This window comes from Fukomys damarensis, unplaced genomic scaffold (assembly GCF_012274545.1).
Source record: "Fukomys damarensis isolate Sample0158 unplaced genomic scaffold, DMR_v1.0_HiC HiC_scaffold_32, whole genome shotgun sequence".
In the NCBI taxonomy this organism is placed as follows: Eukaryota; Metazoa; Chordata; class Mammalia; order Rodentia; family Bathyergidae; genus Fukomys; species Fukomys damarensis.
In genome coordinates this window covers 9,436,314-9,457,635 of record NW_022900944.1, presented here as the reverse complement: position 1 = coordinate 9,457,635, position 21,322 = coordinate 9,436,314, and the positions used below count along the sequence as shown (strand labels likewise).

General features: G+C 37.4%; 1 protein-coding gene across 5 annotated transcripts in view; it reads left to right on the top strand.

The window, feature by feature from the left end:
• The window catches only part of Rspry1 (ring finger and SPRY domain containing 1), a 43,209-nt gene that overhangs the window by 9,287 nt on the left and 12,600 nt on the right, over positions 1–21,322 (top strand). For 3 of the 5 annotated variants that reach the window (XM_010638902.3, XM_010638901.3, XM_033757974.1), the window contains exons 2-10: positions 5,851–6,355; positions 12,158–12,210; positions 12,884–12,996; positions 14,191–14,317; positions 15,063–15,121; positions 17,036–17,102; positions 17,526–17,657; positions 19,044–19,159; positions 20,247–20,390. In XM_010638902.3, the coding sequence (XP_010637204.1) occupies positions 6,006–6,355; positions 12,158–12,210; positions 12,884–12,996; positions 14,191–14,317; positions 15,063–15,121; positions 17,036–17,102; positions 17,526–17,657; positions 19,044–19,159; positions 20,247–20,390 (1,161 nt within the window). In that variant the 5' untranslated portion in view covers positions 5,851–6,005. Of the gene's footprint in view, positions 1–5,850; positions 6,356–11,419; positions 11,573–12,157; positions 12,211–12,883; positions 12,997–14,190; positions 14,318–15,062; positions 15,122–17,035; positions 17,103–17,525; positions 17,658–19,043; positions 19,160–20,246; positions 20,391–21,322 lie in introns of those variants that run through there. The other 2 variants (XM_033757975.1, XM_033757976.1) reach the window with 2 other exon arrangements.

The window sequence follows — 21,322 nt, the reverse complement described above, 5'->3', positions numbered from 1 at the left end:
TTTTTTCATTTTGTTGATATATATTGTACCTCCCACAAATTGATGTACCTGTATTCTGATGATTAATTCAGCTGACATCTCCAGAGGATTACTTTTTTTAAAAAATCTGTTCATTTTTCCAGAAAGGGATATCAATAGTTTTGACTCCATAAGAATACTCTTTAGTGTTTTAGTTTAACCCTTCAGTCAGGTAGCTCCTACCTGCTGTGCTAGGTTTGTGGTAGGTACTATAATAGGAATTTCCAGACCTGGGTGCCATCACAATCACCTGGGAAGCTTCGAAGAAAATACAGGCTTATGGGCTACATAGTGAGTTCCAGGTCAGTCTCAACTATTAGTTAAGACCCTGTCTCAAAAAAACAAAATAAAACAAATGAAAAAAAGAAAATACAGGCTTAGACCACCTCCTAGAAATGTGGATTTTGGCTGGGGTTTTAGCTCAGGGTTCTGCCACCTGTCTCGCAAACGCAAGGACCAGAGTTGGATCCCTGGTACCAAAAAGAAAAAAGAAATGTGGATTTTGGCTATTTAGAGGTATGCTATGAGGTAAAAACTATTACTACAGTATCTCCATTTAAATGTGTCAACAGGTTAATTAGGATGCAAAGTAGTAAATATTGCAGGTCTGGGACAGGGGATTTAGCTCAGTGGTGCTGCCGCCTGCCTTGCAAGCGCAAGGTCCCGAGTTGATCTACAAAAATAAAATATTGCAAAACTTGTGAGCTGTACTATATAGCTGGCTTCTGGCTAACTATGTAAAAGCTGTAAACTGAGTGTTACTGTCTTAAAACAATGATTCTTGGAAAATGAGGAAGTAATTTTTTAATGAAATAAACAAAATTGTCTAAAATTATAACTGAGTGCTTTAACACCTAGACAGCAGTCACTTCTTCCCATTGAGCAGTATCATGAGTACCTATTTTTTTCAAATAAAAAGTATACATTTTTAATGCTGCATAAATCTGAAATCTATACTTGTTCATTTATGTTCCCTGTCTATGGCTGTACATATTCTCAAAAGTACTCTGTGTGTTTATTTTAGAAAAGATAATAGCTCTTATTTATTTCTTATATGTTTCATAGGCTTTCCTCTATAAAATGCCCCATGATTTCTCCCACTTATATTAACCTGATCTATGTAGCCAAGTTCCTTTGTGTATTTGTTTGTTTTATTTTGTTTTTAGTTTATTTTTGTACTACTGGGGATTGAACTCATGTCCTTGTGCTTGCTGGACAAGCGCTCTAACACTGAGCTACGTCCCCCTCCCTTTTTAGTTTTTGATATTGAGTCTCACATATTGTTTAGGCTGGCCTCAAACTTGCGGTCCTCCTGCCTCTGCCTCCCAAGTAGCTGGGATTTCAGTTGTACACCACCATCTGGCTTACAGCTGGTCCTTTAAAAATCAGCAGCAGCAACAAAAACTTTGGCTTTAAACTATTGCCTATATCCCAATATTTGGTAGGCTGCGGCAGCAGGATTGCCACAAGTTTGAGATTGCCTAGGTTACATAAAGTGAGTTTGAGGCCAGCCTAAACGGCATAGGGAGACCCTGTCTCTAAAACAACAAAAAAAGTATATGAAAACTTTTTTTTTTTTATCTATTTTGGCCAGGCATGGTAGTGCATGCCTATTATCCCAGCCCTCAGGAGGCTGAGGTAGGAGGATTGCTTCGAGGCCAGCCTGGACTTCATAGTGAGCTCAAGGAGAGCCTGAACTGCAGAGATGTCTAAAAAAAAACTTTTGGCCAGTTGTGGTTGTGCATACCTGTAACCCCAGCAGTTTAGGAAACCAAGGCAGGGGAATCACGTGTTTGAGCCCAGCCTGGGCAACTTAGTGACTTAGTGAGAACTTGTGTCAAAATAAAATATAAAAAGGGCTGGGAAGTAGCTCACACAAAGGTACTAAGTTCAATCTCCAGTATTGGAAAAAATTTTTTCCATTTTTCCAGGCCGGGTGATACACGCTGATAGTCCCAGCTGCTTGGGAGGCTGAGACAAGAGAATTGCTTGAGCACTGGGAGTCCAAGGCCAGTCTGGACAACATAAGTGTCTCAAAAACAAAATAATTTTTAAAATTCCATTTCCTCCTTTTGACATGTTTACAGCTGGTATCATTTTCTGGGTAATTTAAGGAAAATGTCTTATTTGGAAAGAATTGACATAAAATACATGAATCCAGTTTGGAAAACTGAAAAAAAAAAACTTAATTTTTGTCCTCTTGCCTCCAAATTTAGTGAGATTTTTTTAAATAGCTGCATATAATGGTTATCTTCCAATCACCTTGAAATTGTACTGAATGTAAATTTGCATAAGTCATTCTATATTCAATTTCTATAAGCCCTAGGGAAAAAAAAATTGGGTAGAAAGCTTGAGTTGCAGTCCAACAAACCGCCATCTCTGTGGGTAATCTCAGTGTTGTTTCTTGTTAATTGTTCTAAATAGCTTTGTAGCTGTTGGCATTAAACTGTAATTTTATAGGTCCCTGTTCTCCCCGCTTCAAGAATTGTTTTCTAGGATTTAAGCTCACCTTGACATTCTCAAATCATTACTGGTCATTTTTAGTACCTGATGTGTGTCCCTCAGGTGTAACTTCTCCGATGTAATTCTCTAGTTAGACTGAATCTATTGTGTGCATCTAGTGTCCCATCCCACCTTCCACTTCTGGTGGGGAAAGGCGGTGCAGCATTAGAGAAGCCAGGAGAATCCCTTCTCCTCTGGCTGGGCCCTCACCACAATGAGGAGGCATTGCAGTTAGAGACACATCCTCCAAAAGAATTCCCTTGTATCGGGTTTTGAACTACTCACTCCCACCATCTCCAAAGTGTTAGTTGGGTTAACCACTGAGTTTTATAACATATGAAACTATGGATTTATATACAGCCTTTTAAACAGGATGAGATAGTTTTAGAATTGTGGTATTAAGTTTAGAGTACAAATCACAGACAGTATTTTTGGCCTTTTCCTGATCAGACTTAAAGAAAAAACAAATTTGTAAGAGTGAATAATAATAGGCTTGGAAGCAAAAACATGAAGCTTTGAGGGTTAAGTTTGGGAAAGGAATGGGCTTAGAGCAGAAGAGAGGCTTCTACTTGCTCTAGACTTGTGGAGCATCTAGCTTTTAAAACTGAATTTTTGGTTTTTGTTTTGTTTTTCCAGTACTGGGGAGCAAGCCTAGGACCTTGTGCTTTGGTTTAATTTTTTTAAATATTACATAATACCTTAGGATTCCAAGGAAGTGCTCCTTTGGCATAATCAGCTACCTACTGCCCAGGGTCAGGCCTGTCAGAAAACTCACCTCAGCTGGGCGTGGTGTGGTGTACGCCTGTAATCCCAGCACTCAGGAGGCTGAGGCAGGAGGATCGCTGTGGGTTCAAGACCGGTCTGGGCTACATAGTGAGTTCCAGGTCAGTCTCAACTACATAGTGAGACCCTGTCTCAAAAAACCAAAATAGGGCCAGGGATTTAGCTCAGTGGTTCGCTGGCCTGCCTTGCAAGCGCAAGGACCCGAGTTCAATCCTCGGTACCCCCCCAGAAAAAAAACCAATCAAAAAACCAAAATAAGTAAATAAATAAATTAAAATAAACATTTTTTTTAAAAAAAGAAAGAAAGAAAAAACTCCCCTCATCTGAATTGTTGCCTTATCAGTGCAGTATCTGAGAAGGGCCAGAGCATTGCTTCTTAAATGTTGCTCTTTGGTCTTTTCCAGAAACCAGCATAGTCTATAGGATCAGTAGAAACGTATACCAGGGGCCCCTTAAAAGAATTATTTCTGGCATCTGTCTCCTCTGTCTTTTTAAGCATTTAAATCTTTTGGTAATCGGCTCTCTGGAGAGAATTGTATCCTGGTCCCTTCAGTAGTGGAAATGTCATTTTCTTGGATTCTGCTGTTTTAAAATGTGTTCTTTGTTAAAATGCTATTCTCAGCTGGGTCTTTGCAACATGCTCCTGTCTATGTACTTCAGTCACATCCTTTTAGCACAACCTCCAAATTTTCAAGATAGCCTGGCTGGTTTTGAGGAACTAAGAACATCTCCAGGGATACTTGGCTCAGCCATTGCTCCCTGTATGTAGTCTGGGGGCAGATAATGTCTGTTTGCTCCCCTTTTCTTCTCCTTTTTCTCATGTCCCATCCTCTCATTCTTTTCCCTCCTTGCCCTCTTTCCTGTCTCTCTCTCTATATATTTTTTTGTTTTGTTTTGTTTTTGTTTTTTGAAACAAGATCTCACTGTGTAGTTGAGACTGACCTGGAACTCACTTTGTAGCCCAGGCTGGTCTCAAACTCACAGCGATCCTCCTGCCTCAGCCTCCTGAGTGCTGGGATTACAGGTGTGCGCCACCACGCCCGGCGATTCTCTCTCTATATATATGTATTGAAAAGAATTGCTGTGAATCTGCCTAGTAAAATGGAATTAATTTTCCTCTTCTAGTCCCACTAAATTACAAATTTTATATCTAATCCTGAGTAAGTATACATGAGGAATTAATTGTATATAGTCAAATGTTGAATAGAGACAGTACATCAGCATTGTCTTCTTGTGTGTCATAGTCTCCATATACCAACATGATTTGTTAATTTTTGCTACTAGTCCCATGTCAGTCTCCCACTTTCAAATCTTTATACCTTTTCAGAACCTAACCAGATGTACTTAGGTCAGTGAAAACCTGGTTTTATCATTTGGGTTTTGTTTGTTTGTTTGGCTGGTTATTTGGTTGGATTTGGTTTGATTTTTGTAGTACGGGGATTGAACTCATAGCATGCTATACAAGCAATATAGTGTCATACTCTATACCCATCCTCACTCTGTTTAAATTTTTATTATTTATTTATTATTGCAGTTCTGGGCCATGATACCAGAGGCCCTCCACCACTGAGCTATATCCCTGGCCCTTTAAATTTTTTTTATTTTGGGAGAGTCTTACTAAGTTGCTCAGGCTGGCCTCAAATTTGCAATCGTCCTGCCTCAGCCTCCCCACTAGCTGGGATTACAGGTGTGTGCCACAACTCCTGGTTAATCACTTGTTGGTTTTTTGGGGTTTTTTTATGATAAACATACCATGTGGAATGGCCATCCATAAATTCCTGGAGGGCAGGAACTATACCTTGTCATTATTATCTTAGTTCCACCACTGTGCCTGATGGAAAGTGCTTAGTATTTTCAGACAAAAATAATTGGTGCATCTTGTTCTTAACTGTGTAGCAGATGTGTTGTGCAACAAGCTGATGATTGTGCGAATGTAACTCTGTGATATAAATTCACATTTTCCAAAACAGTCTTGCTTACCCAAAACAGAAAAACTCTTACCTATGTGTATGACTTCTGTAGATTCTTAAGTGAAGCCCTACATGGGACATTGGTGTCGTTTTAGTAATTTAAGAGGAACACTCTTTTATTCTTTTCAATATCAAATAGGTACTATCGCATTTGTGTCACAACTTTTCAACAACAGACATGTGTAATTAGATACTTTATTAGAAACATCCCATGTGTAAGGGAAAACAAATTATTTTTACCACAAAAGGAGCCCTTGAATAAATTACACATCCTTCTGATGTATGTAGATAGGAAGAACTACATGTCTTTCTTTTGAATGTTAATTGTATCTCCCATGGTTTACAAAGGTATGGTTTAGCTTTCAATTTTCTAATATAATGATGAAAAGGAATTACTGGTTGAATGTTAATTCTGTTATTCAAGATATTTTGTGTATGTTTATTGGAAACATATAAACATAACCAATGATGGTTCTGCGTTGTAATTCAAAAATCTATACAACCAAACAGTGTGAGTAATTGAGTGGTCAAGAATCTTCTATTCATTTTCCTTTTTTTTTTCCCCTCTCTCTTTGAGAACTGCTTGTGGATGACCAGGATTCCCCATAGCTGATAATGTTGGAGACCAGCTCTGCAAATTTCTTTGGCATTCAGTCATTAAAAAGAAATAGGATGCAAATTCCTCGACTCCAGATTATGAAAACAATACTTGGAAAACTGAAAACTATCTAAATGATTGTCTTTGGTTGGGCTGTGTTCTTAGCGAGCAGAAGCCTTGGCCAAGGTCTGCTGTTGACTCTTCAGGAGCACATAGTCCACCTACTGGGGACTAGAGGTACCACCGCCACCATGGGTAATTCCTGTATCTGCCGAGATGACAGTGGAGCAGAAGATAGTGTTGACACCCACCAGCAACAGTCTGAGAACAATGCAGTCCCCACTGCTGACATGAGGAGCCAGCCCCGGGACCCCGTTCGGCCACCAAGGAGGGGTCGAGGACCACATGAGCCAAGGAGAAAAAAACAAAATGTAGATGGGCTAGTGCTGGACACACTGGCAGTAATACGGACTCTTGTAGATAAGTAAGTATCTGACTCACTGTCATCTCCAGTGTATTGGAAACTATTCTACCAGGAACTACAATTTTTGGATTCCTTCAATTTGTTTAGGATATATTCACCAAGCCTTGTGTTCAAAGGGCGAGGGAGAATGTTTTATTTCTCCTCTGGTGACGGATGAAATTATAAATTTTGATGTTTTAACTTACTATTACCTACTCCTGTCTGGAAATGTCCAAACATTTCTGTAGCCGAAAACACTAATTAAAGCCATGATCTTTATTAGGAAATGTAGTAAATATAGAATGAGTTTGTGTTGCTAGCTATGATAGGAAATGATTTCAAAAAGACTGTTTTTGCTTGCCTCTGTGCTCCACTGACCAGAGATTTGTAAGATAAGTTGTTTCACCCAAGAGCATGGCTGCTTGAAAGTTCTACTGGAAACCTAAAAACAGAGGTCAAAGAGTTTCCTCCTCCTCCTCCTCCTCTTCCCCCTTCTCCTCTCCTGTCCACCTCCCTCTCCCCATCCTTTTTCCCCCCTCCCCCCCTTTTTAAATATTTCTTATTTGACCCTCTAAGATCCATTTGGAAAGCTTGTAAGTTGAAACTGCAGGACACAGCTGCACCTCTTTGTCTTTTCCTCTGCTTTGTCTAATTCTAAGTGAAAGATCCCAGATTGAATAACAGTAAAATTAAAGGCCCATTCAATTTTTTTTTAAAAAAACATGTTAAATCATACAGTTTTAGTAGTTAGAGGCACAAATTTTAGAACCATGATGGACCCAGGTGCAAATTCTGCCCTAGCCACTTACTAGCGGTATGACATTAAGTAAATTATTTCTCTAAGCTTCAGTTCTCTAGTGTGCTGTTTTGCACAAAACAGTTGCTCAAATAGATGGTATTAATCCCCCCACCTTTCTTGGGGTTGTTTTTGTTTTTGTTTTTTTGTGGTGCTGTGAATTGAACCCAGTTCCTCAAACATGGTAGGTAAGCACTGCACCACTGAGCTACATCCCCAGCTTCTGTAGTAGTAATTTTAACAAGTTATTTCTGGGTTCTAGTGTGCTGTTTTGCACAAAACAGTTGCTCAAATAGATGGTATTAATCCCCCCACCTTTCTTGGGGTTGTTTTTGTTTTTGTTTTTTTGTGGTGCTGTGAATTGAACCCAGTTCCTCAAACATGGTAGGTAAGCACTGCACCACTGAGCTACATCCCCAGCTTCTGTAGTAGTAATTTTAACAAGTTATTTCTGGGTGCTTTTTGCTTCAGGCCCTGCTAATAAATTTATGAATATTTGGTAACCACATAAAAGTTTAATTCTTTGTAGCATAAAATAACATATTTGTGCATAAAAATAAGTCCTTAGTGTTATATGAGACTCTCCCACAAATACTGGGATGTTTATTGGTCATCAAGACTAGTAATTTTTCTGGACTGAGGTAAATCCTCAGTGGTTCTGCCACCTGCCTCACAAGCACAAGGACCCAAGCTCAATCCCTGGTACCAAAAAAAAAAAAGAATAGTAATTTTTCTAAAAATTAGCCCTCATACTATAAAATTGTAATGAAAAGCTATCCTTACTCAAAAAGAAAGCAAACTACAAGAAACATTAAGCCCATTGGAAAAACAGGTACAGAACAGACTTTGCCCTATTTTAAGAGGGGGATTAAGGGAGTATGGCACCAAGGTAGGGATCTTATTTCCAAACTCCAGGAAAATTTTACAAATTATAAGTGACCTTGTTTATAAAGCACATAATTCACATATCTGAAGCAATTGATTTGCCTTTGAATAAAAGGCAACTTTTATGCCTATTTTTATTGACTGATAGGTATAACTCTTTTGACTAGGGAGGAAAATCAGGCATATGTGGAGCAAACAGGAAAGAGACATGCTGAAAAAGATAATGGCAAAACAAAATTTAGACAGTTTTTAAACATCGGTGCAGCAAGGCATGGTGGCACATACCTGCAATTCCAGCTGCTCAGGAGGCCATGGTAAGGGAATCTCAAGTTTGAGACCAGACTAGGCAAGAACTTGTCCCAATCAAATAAAATAATAAAATGTAGCTCAGAATGAGATACTATGCTTCATATGCGTCAGGTCCTGATTTCAATCCTCAGTACCACACAAGGGATGGGGCTGTATGCTTGTTTTTTAGAAGCTATTAAAGGAGAAGAATTTTATAACCTATAAAGTTTATAGAGCTGTTAAAACATGAAAGAACAGGTGGGCTTAGTATATCAAAATGGATGTATAGGACTGTCAAAATTATTAATCTGTATTGTCCTTTTTGTTGTCTACTAAGGAAAGAGTGACACTGAAATGAGTAGGGGAGGAGTACCTATTGCCATAATGAAGAGAGTCACTATAGAGCAGTGATGACAAACCTTTTAGAGACTGAGTGCCTAAACTGCAACCCAAAACCCACTTACATATTTGAAAGTGCCAATTAAACCTGAATACTGAATTTTTAGTTTAGGAAAAACAACTGTTATTTGATGCTTAGCTTCTGGTCAACTTGGTTCCCATGCTGACAGAGAGGGCTTGGGTGCCATAGGTTCACCACCACTGCTATACAGAGTTTCATGGTGTTGGTTTCTGGTTCTCCATGACTTTGTTTTGAAATAAATTGCCGATTTGCACCATGTCTCTATACCTGGCTTTCTTTTCCTCTCATTTAAACAAGGTCTTTTTGTTCTTACTTTCCTGTTGTGATTGTCTAGTCTTAATCCAATGTACTTTCAGTCTAAAATCATCTTCTCACCTCTGGAACTTTCTCAGCCATTTTGTCTTAGAATGTTATTTCCGGTGTTCTGAGTCAATTCCTCAATACTCTTCTAATTCATTGTTTCACTTTATGGCATATCTGGAGTTATACCATCTCTTGAGATATTTACAGTGGAACCTTGAGTTACAACCAGCCTAATATGCAAACAACTTGGGTTACAACCAGAATTTTAGTTTTAATTTACAAATAAAGTGTTATGTTATGACCCAAATGTGCTTCCAGATGGTCTCAGATACAGATTTAACCCGTAAAGAGTTCTGGAAAGAACATTACAACATCCTTTTCCGTATGGTATTTATTGAGAAATCCTGAGCAATGTCTCAGTAAGGACACCAAGATCTGACTAGAAGAAAGTGTGGCCTAAAATTATACAGGAGAGAGATCTTAAAGGCAACTGACCAACATGAGTTATAGCCACCCCTCAGGAATGAATTGAGTTCAAGGGTCCACTGTATTTCAGTAACTATTTCTTTTCTAGGATTTCTAATTTTTCTTTTTTAATTCATGTAACCTTTTTTGTTTTTGTTTCTCATTTAATGTACTTCTTATAGTTGTTCCTATACATTCACTTATTTTATAATCATCTTGTTGGACATTTGTAGCATGCCTATAATCCCAGCAGGAGAGGCTGAGGCAGGAGAGTTATCTGAAGTTCAAGGCCAACTTGGGCTACGTAGTGAGTTCAAGGCCAGCCTGAGCTACGTAGTGAAATCCTCTCAAAAAAAATCATCCTTTCAATCCCCAGTACCAAAAAAAAAAAAAAAATCATCCTGAAGTTCTATTATTTACATGTTTTTGGTAGTGACTCAGTCTTAATATAGATTTTTTTTGTTGTTGATTTTTTTTGCAGTTTTAACCCTGTGCAGACTAGGCCAGTGTTTGCATTGGCTTACATTCTCAGCCCTGTATATTGCTCATTATAGAAGTTTCTTCCTCACTGTGTCTGTATATTGCTCATTATAGAAGTTTCTTCCTCACTGTGTCTGTGTCTGTATGCTATGTCCTCCCTGGGAACTGGTGCTTCCCTCACCTCTAATGAATCTAAAATTGGAGTGCTTTACGGTGCTGACCCACTGTAAGAAAGAAGCCCTGGTCCTGCTGCATAGCTTTCTTTGTCTTTTTCTGTCACTGGAGATTGTCCTTTATATCCACTGTAGCTCAGCTTAGCATTCATAATTTTTTCTACTCCTTTCATTGAGAGGGAACCCCACCCAAGCTTCATTTCTGCATCTGCCAAACCCATCCTGTAGGTGGGGTTTTGGGCCCCCTGCCCTGAAAGAGTACCAACATCTCCTAGTTACCACTGTCCAGTGCCTGACCACAGCCCAGTGGCCCTCTGATTTAGTTTCTGACTTCCACCAGAAATTCCTTCTCCACTTTGATCTACAAGAGACTTTATCTTTTTCTTTGAATGTAGAAGGGTGTGTGTATGTATGTGTATTACATTAAGTACTTCTGTAGAGAATGGAAGTACTATTCCTTGTTACCAAATCTTGGTTGTAGTTTATTATTTTTCCCTTATTCCTAATCTCATTCTCCTTTCTACTGCTCACCTCCAAATATCAGCAGGTAACCCTTCTAGTAAAGATCCATTCTTCCCTGTAGTCCCAGTTACTTGGGAAACTGACTGGGAAGGATGACTTGAGTTCAGGAGATCAAGACCATCCTGGGAAATAGTAAGATCCTGTGTCAAAATCAGAAAAATGAAAGATAGGTTCTTCTGATTCTCCTACCATTTGTTTTTTTATGTCTATATTGGAAGAATATTTCTATAGAGTGTTTTGTGTATGATTTTTTTAATCTTTACATAACTGATTTAGTTGTATAAGCCTCTTTGTTTTTAACTCCTCTTAACATTATATTCAAGATCATATTGCTATGTGTAGATCTACTTCTGACTGCTATGGCTTATTCCTTTGTGTTCCTGAAAGTGCTATGTTTTATTGTTTTCATCTGATGCTAGTCACTTAAGTTCCTGCCAGACTTTTGTTCCTGCAAATAACTATGCAAGATATGCATCTATTTATGGTTCTATAAAAATTCTCTAGAATTGACTATGTACATACTTAATTTCATTATTGCTGGATTGTTCTTCAGAAATATTTCCCTTAGTTATATTGTTTTTTTTAATTCTTTTTAGATAATAATTTCCTCTTATTATGAAAGGATGAAGGATATATCTAACAACCAGCATGTAATGAGTACTTGAAATGAGCATACTAATGCCCATATCACAAAGTTATTTTGAGGATTAAGTGATTTAAGACTGTCTTTATGGGGTTTTTTTTCACAGCAGAAAATAGATCCAAAATGTGTAAACAAATAAATGGTGAGCCCTCAAGCAATTAGAATTATCACTCTTTGATAGACAATATTTCAGTATTGAAGTTGCCTTGAAGTACGTCCTGAGGATTTTTGAGATCCCAGCTTCAGAACCCATGGAATTAAGGTATAAAATGCAATTTTAGAGCAGTGTCTAGAATATTAAGGAGCTCTTTGTTAAGTTTGGTTTCTTTTTCTTCTAATACCATTTTATGAAGTTTAAGCATGTAGTGATATTTCCCAGAAGAAAATCTTAAAATGAAGATGTTTGTGTAAGCCTTAGCTTCCGTAAGTCATGAGTCGGGGTTGCATCTTCCACCCTGTCATTTCTTTGAGGTATGTATGAGGAAGATGTGGTTGATCTTCCTGGCTCATCTCAGTTAGCACTGGTCCTTGGATATAAAGCTCAGAATAGACTCCTGTCTCCAGTTTTAGTCCTGTGCTTTTACCTGAGGCTACATAGTAGCCCTTATGAGTGGCCATCTGCCTATTTTGTTTGTGAATCATCATGGGTACTAACCATGGAAATAAGCACATGTGATATAAATTTGTCTTTACAGATTGTAGTTCTGATTGATGCTTTCATCTCTTTCCCTACATTCTTTTATGTTTATTTATTCACTTTCTAACCCCCAATTGCAGTTGAAATTTTTATCTGGAATTGTCATTTATTATTTCTTTAAGTTTAATGTCTTGAATGTTTGTTTTTCAGTGATCAGGAACCTCCCTATTCAATGATTACATTACATGAAATGGCAGAAACAGGTATTTTAAAAGTTTATTTTTAATAGTTTATTTTAATGAATCAACTATGAAAAAATGTGACCACTTTTTTTAAAAGATAAAAGATTCCGAAAATACTTAGCAAATACTTATATAAGAAATGAAAAAGCCTGTGGTATATGGGAATATCCCTATAAAAAATGTAAAGGACATTATATATTGTATCCTGAATGTTTAACTACATGTCTTGGTGATAGTTTGGTATCATTTAAAATTGTAGGAGGATTTTTTAAAAATATTGACAGATCTTTGACTGTAACTGTAAGATAATGTCTTATCTTTCAGTTTCCTGTCTTATGAAAATATAGCCAACTGCTGAGTATACTTAGTTTTCTCAGTTAATTCCTATGAAGTAAATAAAATATTTAAAACTGTTTTAACCATAATTCAAGGATACAAGACCATAGCTTAAGTTTTCTCCAAATAAAGATGCCCCCAAATCACAAGACCCTTGTAACAGGATTGACTCCACCATGACAACAAGCAATGATGATTATGTCCATACCAAATATTAGCTTTGCAAAAGCTACAGAATGAAGAGCAAAAATGTTTCTGTGTTCATGTGACGTCCTCTTGTATGGCTCTATAAATTTAATGCATTTTCACATTTTCAAAATAGTGATTCCATTATATAATCTTCTTCATTTGCTCTTAGATGAAGGATGGTTGGACGTTGTCCAGTCTTTAATTAGAGTTATTCCATTGGAAGATCCACTGGGACCAGCTGTTATAACATTGTTACTTGATGAATGTCCATTGCCCACTAAAGTAAGTTAATACTAATCTTCTATGAAGTTGTCATCTGTGCTTACGCACAGGATGAATGACCACAAAGAACATTTAACATTTGATATAATGCATTTCCTTTTTTATACATTTGAGATGTCTTATTTAGTATTGATTTCATTGTGTAAAAATTTTTATTACTAGTGAGGTACTACATCCTTTAGCCATAGCATACTAAGATTTTAGATTAATATTTTTTAAATAATGTTAAAAATAAAAGTATTTATTCCCACAATGACAATTATTTGGAAACTAGAATAGAGCATTCAACTAAAGAGCTGATTTTCTTATCTTTCTTTGTGTAATTTCCTAATAAGAAAAGTTTTCTAATAAGAGAAGAACGTATTATACCAAAAGCACTTTAAATTTTTAAACATTTTAGGGTTTAGTATGTTTATGATTATGCCTTACTTAGAACAAAAATATCAAATTTTCATAGCTTAGTCCATATATTTTTTAAAATTTGGATTCTGACATCTTGTCTGTCCTTTATTTGGGGCCCTAGAAAAATATGGATGACAGGAAGAAAACATGGAGAACAGAAGCTTAGTCATGAATGAATTGACCTTTCCCTAGGCTTTTCCTTTTAATTTGCCTTGAAAACTTTGATAGGATGGGGGGGCTTGGTAAATTTTATTTTTAAAAAGTAACTTTTTACTAGACCCTGATGTTATCAATCCTATTGACATTTAGTTTAGTCTTTTTAATGATTCAGGATATACACCAAGCCAGACATCATACTGTGGGCTGTAACCCTAACTACTTGGGAGATAGAGGGCAGGGGATTGAAAGTTTGTTGCCAGCTTGGACAATTTAGCTAGACCCTATCTCCCAAAAAAAAAAAAGACTAGCTTGGTGGTATAGTGCTTGCTTAATATGTGGAAGACCCTGGGTACAATCGTTTTTATCACCAAAGAAAAAAAATGTATCATATAATTGGTATAACCAGTACAACTGAATGAAACATGGTCTAACAGTTCATATGAGAAAGCTTTCTGGATGATTAAAAAATATTTCCCACAATAATTATATCACTGGAGTACATAATATAATTTTTGTATGGTCATTCTGAGTTCATGTAACACTTGCATATAGCTTTGTTTTAAAGAATTCTCTTGGGAAAACAACCCAAGGAATGTATGTACCAAATCTACCTATACATTTTTGTTTTTTTAGGATGCACTCCAGAAATTGACTGAAATTCTCAATTTAAATGGAGAAGTTGCTTGCCAGGACTCAGGTCATCCTGCCAAACACAGGAACACATCTGCAGTCCTAGGCTGCCTGGCTGAGAAACTAGCAGGTAATAAAAGGAAGTACCATGGAGAAAGATCCAGGTTATCTGACTTTAAGGGGTAGTTTGCATTGTAAGTCTTTGCTCAAATATGCTGTAGCAAAAAGAAGGAAAGGTAGAGGCTAATTGGAAGAAAATTACTCAAAGGACAATTAGATTAAATGCAATCTAATTTAGCTGTATGCATTTTCAGAGAAATTTGAAAGAAAAGAATATTCATTTGCTTTAAAACTAAGAATAAGGGAAAAGCTAAATTTCATATAAAAACAACAATAGGTATATGTTTATGTATATAATAATAAAAAGCATACACTTTATAAAGTTTAGCTGAATAATGACAGATGAGAGAAAGGAAGAGAAACTTTAGATTGAAACCAAATATTTGACTTATTTGTGACTATTACCAACTTTAAGAACTTTCGCAGCAAAGTATATGTGAATCATTCAGTTAGTTACTTCATACATAATGGAAGAAATAATAGGTTAGACGTCAGAGTATGTGGGTTCAGACTCTGCCATGTGCTCCTCACGTGTCCTGGAGTTAAGTTGTTTCCCTTTGTGGGCCCAGTTGCTCAACTATGAGATGGGGATGGTGCTATTCCCAACCTCAGAGTAGGAGGCTTGAGTGAAATAATGTACATGAGGTACTTTGTGAAGGGTAGAGTTCTACCAAAACAATTTGATTGTAATTAGTTACCCATTAAAAATAATATGGCACTTTTAATTATATCCAGTGTTTGTTGTATTTGTCTAGGTCCTGCAAGTATAGGTTTACTTAGCCCAGGAATACTGGAATATTTGCTGCAGTGTCTGGTAAGTGAGACATCAAAGCAAGTTATTCTTAGTCATTCAAAAGTGTGCATTTTTCTAAAACTGCCAGCATAGCCCCTGGCACAGAGAATGGAATCAGTTGTAAATTTTACTTGGAGGTGTTTCCTGAGTGTTTATTCCCTCCTATGTTTAAAAAAAAAAAAAAAGCTAGGATAGGAATTAATTACGAGAAAAAACAGCTGAGTTGGTCTGTTTTTAAAGTTAGTCATAGAATATTTGCTGTGATTGACTTTTTTGTGTGTGTCCTTAGAGTCTACCAAATGATAATAGGAACCTCCACCATGAAAACAAAATTACCTGGCATTCCAGCATTGGGTCGGGTTCTGAGTGTACATAAATCTCCACTCCTACCAGCCCTGTCCCTCACTGGTACGGCTCTAAAAACTCTCATCCTTGGAGTATTTGATTTATCATCTGTGAAGCTTGCAGTCTGTTGAGGCTGTGCCTTCAGATCGCTCATAGGGCTGGACTGCAATCTTGACCAGTCTGTATTTTTAAAAGTTATTTTTGCAGGCCAGTGAGCATTGGCCTTTTTCAAAATTATCCAGAAGACTGGTACCTCTACAATATGTAATTAAAATTATACTAGTCTAAGTGAGCACCATGCAGATACAGAAAGTAATAAAACAGTATACCTTTGCCTCCAAGAAGTTTAATGGTTAGTTGAAGAAACAAAACTTTCAGACAAAACATTTAGAGTCCATTTTAGGACTGGCTGTGATCAGAGACACAATCTCTTCCTCTTGACTAAGTGCATTAAGAGTTCAGAGGAGGTGAAAGAGGTGGGTGGTGTGGGTGATGAGGACTGGAGTAATCACAAGGGACAGCCTTCCTCTGCTAGGTCCTGCCATAGGTTAGGATTGCATTGTGCCTGGAGGAGGACACAGTGGATTTCTTCACTGGAAATGGCATAGGTAGAAGCCCAGAAAGTATTGTCTGATCATGGAAGGTTGTGTTCAGAAGTAGTAGGACACAGATTGAGTAGCCAGGTGGAGAGTTCAGGCCTGGAGGCAGAGGGATTGAGAATGGAGGTGGCAAGAAACTGTTGATGCTGAAGAGACTTTGCAGCAGGGAGGATGGTGGTTATATATGAGCTTTGCCTTATAGGTAGGTAGCAGGAAAGTGAGTGGGCTCCTCCGGGGTTCTAGAGTACCGCTGTGGGAAAGCATGGCTGTGAGAAGATGTAATATTAAACTGGTAGGTCTTTCTTTAAATGGAACTTGTATGATGTTACTCACATGTTACTCTCTCCCCTATTATCAGAGCCTTCTCAGAATTCTTTTCAGGGACTATATTAAAAGCCAAGGCAGTAGTTTTTAATTTCATTATACTTACAGATATTTCCTTTTAGGGTTCTAAAAAAGTCATTTTTAGCTACAATTCTAATTTGTATGGTTTGTTTAAATGAATAAAAGATTCAACATTACTTTAACAGAGTCCTATAGTAAATGTTACTAAGTAAAATAACAATATATTTTACAAGATACTGTTGAATTTCCATATTTATAAATCAACTCATTGACTTTAAGAAAAAAAAAATACAAGATTAAAAGACTGTATCTTGATAGCCGGGCATAGTGGCGCATGCCTGTAATCCCAGCACTCAGGAGGCTGAGGCAGGAGGATCGCTGTGAGTTTGAGACCAGCCTGGGCTACATAGTGAGTTCCAGTCTCAACTACATAGTGAGACCCTGTCTCAAAAAACAACAAAAGAAACCATACCTTGGTTATTCACTACTAACAATATTAGATAAATAGACAAATACTTGAGTGAGTGTAACTTTTTTGACAACTCCAAAAAAAATTTAGTGCGCATTGTATAATGAAGTGAAGTTGATAACTTATGCTACCTCTGCAGGGGGAATGATGTTTTCTTAATCTTTTGTTGTCTTTCAGAAGTTACAGTCCCACCCCACAGTCATGCTCTTTGCACTTATCGCACTGGAAAAGTTTGCACAGACAAGTAGGTATAGTGACTTCTTGCACTAAGGATCTTCTGTATTGGTTGTTAAAAATCTTATTTTTCTTAGTTAGTGGATGAGCCTGCACTTTGAACAGCATCAAATGTGCATACCTTGTGTTTTTATCTAGGTAGACATTTCAGAACCAGTGAAGAATAACAGGGAAAAAGGCAATCATTTTCTTGCCTAAGAATCAGAACTTAGTGACCATAGTTAATTCACTTTTTATAGCTAAAAATTTACTGATGAAATTACCAGGAAACAGTTAAAACTCTTCAGCCTTGTCATCCCTAGAAACTTTAATGAAGTCCATTCTGGTCTCAAAGTTCTCCATTGCCTCTTTTCACTCCTTACTACTACTAATCTGTTCAACAAATCATCCTACATTTTCATTGTTAATTTAAGGATTTCATCTTTTCAAACAGGTGAAAATAAATTGACTATCTCTGAATCCAGTATTAGTGACCGGCTTGTCACATTGGAATCCTGGGCTGATGAGCCTGATTATTTGAAACGTCAAGTTGGTTTCTGTGCCCAGTGGAGCTTAGACAATCTCTGTAAGTGGAAGTTGTCCTGTATTAAAAATGTCTTTTTCTCAGGGAACAAAGAGGTTGGGAGTGGGAGGGAAGGAAGAGGGGGAAAATAGAATAGGGAAAAAATGGAAACAGCTTTTGTAAATGGGGAAGGGAATGAGGAAAAAAAAGAATCAAGATGTACTATGTACAGATACAAATTCTCTATGATGAATGTGATCCGTATGACAGATATGTACTACAAAAGAATGAATGAATGAACAAACTAGAGGGCTAGTGAGCTATATTCATTTGAAAGATGAGGAAACTGATAACTGAAATATTAATTTGTCAAGAGTTTCTAGAATTCAGTTCTCCTTTTTTAATTCTGTAAATCAGATTTATTTCCCGTGGTTACTATCTGATGAGATGCACTAATACTATATACAATGCATAGCATTCTTAGCTTTTGCCTTGTGTTCTCCCATGTGTAATTCATTTTGTTGTGATTTTTGTGAATGGTTCTATTGAAGAAAATTATTGCTGCACAACTCTGATGGAAGGTGAACAGAAGACCAGGGGGAGCTAAAAAAAAAAACCTTTCATGTGATACTTAGATCAAAGTGCTCCTTTAAAAAAATAAATAAAATGTCTTTTTCTATTTCCAAACCCATTTCTTTGGTAGGCTTACTGGCTTTCCTTTTCTAACAATTAGTGTGAGTTCTTTATAGGATCCTGTACCAGCAAATTGCATGTATTGTAGTATAAAGGTATCCTAGAGACCCTCAATAGAAATTATAGTTTATACTTCTACTTTTAGCATTCTACTTTCAAAAACCTTCACTGGTGCCATGCACTGCTGCATCAAGGCCTTTAATCATATGGCATCATCTTACCACCTCTTTGCAATACAGATTGTCTCTTGACTGTCCCACAGACAAGTCCTGATGACTCCTACCTCTAGGCTAGTTTCCTCAACTTTTGTCCTCAACCTTAAGCCATTCTTTACCTGCACCACAAGGGCTGTTCCTGGCTTTTTCTCTTTTCCTCCTTCAAAGGATACTAGAATAAAAACTATACTACGGTTATGTCGGCCCTTCCCTTCCATGAGTAGCAGTTGGACATATGACCCCCATCATCAACGTTGTGGGTATAGTGCCAGTTAAAAAATAATTCTGAAAAAGTGTAGTTTGGATCTTGTTTCTTGCAAAACAGTACGTACAGGGAATGGAAGCATCAACCTCATACTGCTGCCTTTCCTGACATTTGCGTGGTCAGCCTTCATGTGGTAATGGAACAGCAAAGTTGAGGTTCTGAGCCTCCCCAGCTATTCTCACTCCTTGACAATCGGATGGCAGCCAGTGATGGCAGTAGCTTTTCTTTTTCCCTTTGCTGCTTCCCTTAGAAATATGACCACTTTTTCTTTTGCAGTTTTAAAAGAAGGTAGACAGCTGACCTATGAGAAAGTGGACTTGATTAGCATCAGGGCCATGCTAAATAGCAATGATGTCAGCGAGTACCTGAAGATCTCACCTCATGGCTTGGAGGTAAAGCTTCTACAGATGGACCTTTTCTGGGATCAAACATTTTCTTCATTTTCAATTCCTACTTCTGACCAAAAGCAATATCTTGGAGAATAGATGGTTTATTTCCTCCCTGAAGAGTGGTTAGAGTAGAAGTGGTAGAATAGACAGTGTTTCAAAACATTATCGACTGATACATCTCACATGGTATTATACCTGTTGTATATGATATAATATTTACTGGCCAGTTTAAATATGTTTGTTGTTAATCTTTGTTATTTTATTCAACTAAAGATACAAAGACTAATGTTTCAAAAGGAGACTTCTCCAGGGCTGGGGATTTAGCTCAGCGGTACAGTGGCCTGCCTTGCAAGCACAAGGACCCGAGTTCAATCCCCGGTACGAAAAAAAAGGAGAAGTCTCCATTTTAAAATCCCCATTTAGCCAGTCATATCAAGTTGGGTCCTTCCCCTTCCCCCTGCATGTTGAGTGGTACTGATGTAAGATCTCCTAATTATAGGAGTGTACTATGAAGACCAGAAATTTCAGGATTAAAGAACTCTTTGAACAATAGCTATAAAATTTTAGTTTATAATTAGATTATACGCCATTTTCTACCCCTCCTTTATGCATTTGTATAAGGTTCTAATTTGAGAGCAAAATTCTAAATACTGAAAAAGGAAGCCAATAACCTGTATGATTTTTTTTAATTGTACTGAGTATTGAACCCAATGCCTTAGCACAATTTCTATTTTGAGACAGGGTTTCTCTGGTCTCCCAGACTTGACTTGAACTTGTGGTCCTCCTGCCTCAGGCTCCCATGGCGAGCATCACCATGTCCATCAGCCTTTATGAATTCTGACTACAGCCATCTTTGAGATCTTCTAAGCTTGGTAGCAGTTCTATTAGAACTCCCTGAAAATTAAACAATAAAAGTCATAGAGTATACTTCATTCATTTTTATGCTTTTTGTAATTGAGGTTGAACAGAAAAGACAGTAGTCCAGCAGAACCTTTTAATAAGGGAAACTATGTTCAGCTTTTCCAGTAGTCAGTTATTTTGATGGTTTGCAGGCACTGATGATGGTTGTCATGCTCTTTGGTTTTTCCAGGCTCGCTGTGATGCCTCCTCTTTTGAAAGTGTTCGTTGCACCTTTTGTGTGGATGCTGGGGTGTGGTACTATGAAGTAACAGTAGTCACTTCTGGCGTCATGCAGATTGGCTGGGCCACTCGAGACAGCAAATTTCTCAATCATGTGAGTACCCTCAAGAACTACGCAGATGGATGTGGCACACTTGGCTTTTTGGTTTTTATGGGGTTTGTTTTTTGGGGGGCGGTTTTGTTTTTTAAGACAGGGTACACTTAGCTTTTTTTCTAGTGGGTGGGTAGAAGGTATTCAGACACATTTATTTTTCAAATAGGTTTGCTCAGTCATTTCTTGGGCAGAACCACATGGTGCCTGATCCCTAAACTGATTAGAAGGTAGGAAAATACAAATGAAATTAGCCCTCGGCACTTTTTTTTTTTTTGAGTTTTAATTTCATTCTACTTTTCTACCTAGAGGTTGGATGTGTCCTTTGTCTTTCCCAGGGTCTACTCCAGCCCCAGCCACATCTTTGTCTCAACTTAATACTGAGACAAATGATGGTTTTTACCTTGAATTTAAGTTCTGAGAGCCTTGTAGGAATTCTCTTCTTGCTAAGTGTTGTGTTGACTTCTCTTACTTGACTTTTATCTTGTAATTAGTAGGCTCATTTGTTTTCAATATTTAGTATTTCTCTTTTGCTATAGAAAGTGGTGATATAAAACGGAGGTTTAAATCCATTATAGTAAGCAAACTTGGGTTACTGAGTGTGACAATTTTTTACTTCTTACCTGCAGAGTTCTGTTTTTTTGTATATTTCTCCAAGACCCAATCAAACTGTAAGCTATTCAGAATCGACCTAGTTTTAAGCAGGAACCTTTTGTATTCACATGATGTTTGCCCATTAAGATGGGAAAAGCCCACTGGATTATTTTATTAATTTAAATAATAGTCCCCATTCCATATGTCAAGTCCTGGGTGTTAGAAGTGATCCAACAAAATCAAACTAAAATGGTATAAGCATAGTGTTTTTGTTTTTTTTTTCCTTTTTATTGAGTTTATTGGTACTCTAGGTATATAATACAATTACATTCATTATTGGG